This window comes from Buceros rhinoceros, unplaced genomic scaffold (genome assembly GCF_000710305.1).
Source record: "Buceros rhinoceros silvestris isolate BGI_N320 unplaced genomic scaffold, ASM71030v1 scaffold21659, whole genome shotgun sequence".
NCBI lineage: Eukaryota > Metazoa > Chordata > Aves > Bucerotiformes > Bucerotidae > Buceros > Buceros rhinoceros.
Window position 1 is genome coordinate 16,513 of NW_010431226.1, and position 1,331 is coordinate 17,843.

At 63.6% G+C, this 1,331-nt stretch overlaps 1 protein-coding gene across 1 annotated transcript in view; it reads left to right on the top strand.

The window, feature by feature from the left end:
* Window positions 1-1,331, top strand: part of HDAC7 (histone deacetylase 7) — a 14,826-nt gene that overhangs the window by 3,659 nt on the left and 9,836 nt on the right. Inside the window, exons 6-8 of the mRNA XM_010143362.1 lie at window positions 228-343; window positions 499-621; window positions 956-1,065. Coding sequence (XP_010141664.1) covers window positions 228-343; window positions 499-621; window positions 956-1,065 — 349 coding nt within the window. The remainder of the gene's footprint in view (window positions 1-227; window positions 344-498; window positions 622-955; window positions 1,066-1,331) is intronic.

Consider the following 1,331-nt stretch of genomic DNA (forward strand, 5'->3'; position numbering starts at 1 on the left):
AGGTTTTTTGCCTTTTATCCCAAGCCAAGGCTGAACCAGCAGCCACATCCCTTCTGTAGGTGCTTGTGGCAGTAGGCAGGACAAGCCTTTCTGGCTGCTGGCAGAAGAGCTGGCACACGCCCAGGAGAGGCAGTGCCCCAGGTCACCCTCATGTTGGAGGGTGTAGCATGGATGGCACGTGGCTGCCAACAGGGCATGGTCTCTAACGAGGTGGCTTCTCCCTGCAGGTCTCCGGAGCCGCTGGATCCTGAAGGTCCTTCCCCTCCTGTGCTCAGCACCTTCCTGCCCCCCATCCCCAGCACTTCTCTTGACCCCCCAGAGCACTTTCCGCTGCGAAAGACAGGTAAAGTCTCGAGGATAAAGCTGTCTCCTCCCCACCGTGACACCCTTGCAGGGGATGGCTGGAGCCGAGAAGGGGGGTGGCCTGGCCCCATGGAGCCAGTCCAGCTTTGCCCTGTCATCAGTGGGACCAGGACTAACCAGCTCGTCTGCTCGCAGCCTCTGAGCCCAACCGGAAGGTGCGTTGCAAGCCCAGGAAGTGCCTTGACCGACGCAAGAACCCCCTGATGCGGAAGGAGAGTGCTCCCCCCTCGCTGAAGAGGCGGCCGCCCGAGGCCATCGGTGAGGGCTTCTGGATGGTGATTCCTCCGTGGTTTGGAGGGACCTTGACAGTCTGGGCAGGGTCCTGTGCCACATCCTTGGGTCCGTGTCTGCAGGGCTTGGCACATTATCAGTGCCCAGGATGGATCTACAAGGCTGGAAGGGTCCATGGCCCTGAGCAAACGCGGCTGGTCAGGTTCCCTCCCCGCGCTGGCAGAGCAGCTCCGTCCCCCACTGTGCCAAGGGGAGATTTGGCCCTCAGAGGGCAGTGGGCAGCTGTCAGAGGAGGGTGGGCTCTGAGGGGCTGGGGCAGGGGCCGTGCAGCCCATCAGCCCCATTCCTCTTCCCTGCACAGACTCCTCCCCGAGCAGCAGCAGCACCCCGGTGTCTGGCTGCAGCTCTCCCAACGACAGCCTCCCCGCTGAGCACGGAGCCCTCCCCGCCGCCTCCGGCATGGCCCACGAGGTGAGTTCCGACGGCTTCCTGACCCCAGGGTTGGGTGCCCTGATCTCCCACTCCCATCCTAGGCTCAGGTAAAAGTAGAATCCTGCCCCAGGGCCCCCCGCCCTGAACCCCACTGCCCAGGAACTGCCCTTAGCCCTGCTCTCCCTGCACAGTGGGATCCTCTGCCCAGCCGAGCACTGCTGCTGGCGCTGCCCGCCTTCGCTGGGGGCATTTCATGTCTCCTGGTGCCTGTGCTGTCCCCATGGGTCCCCAATGCCTCTTGTCCT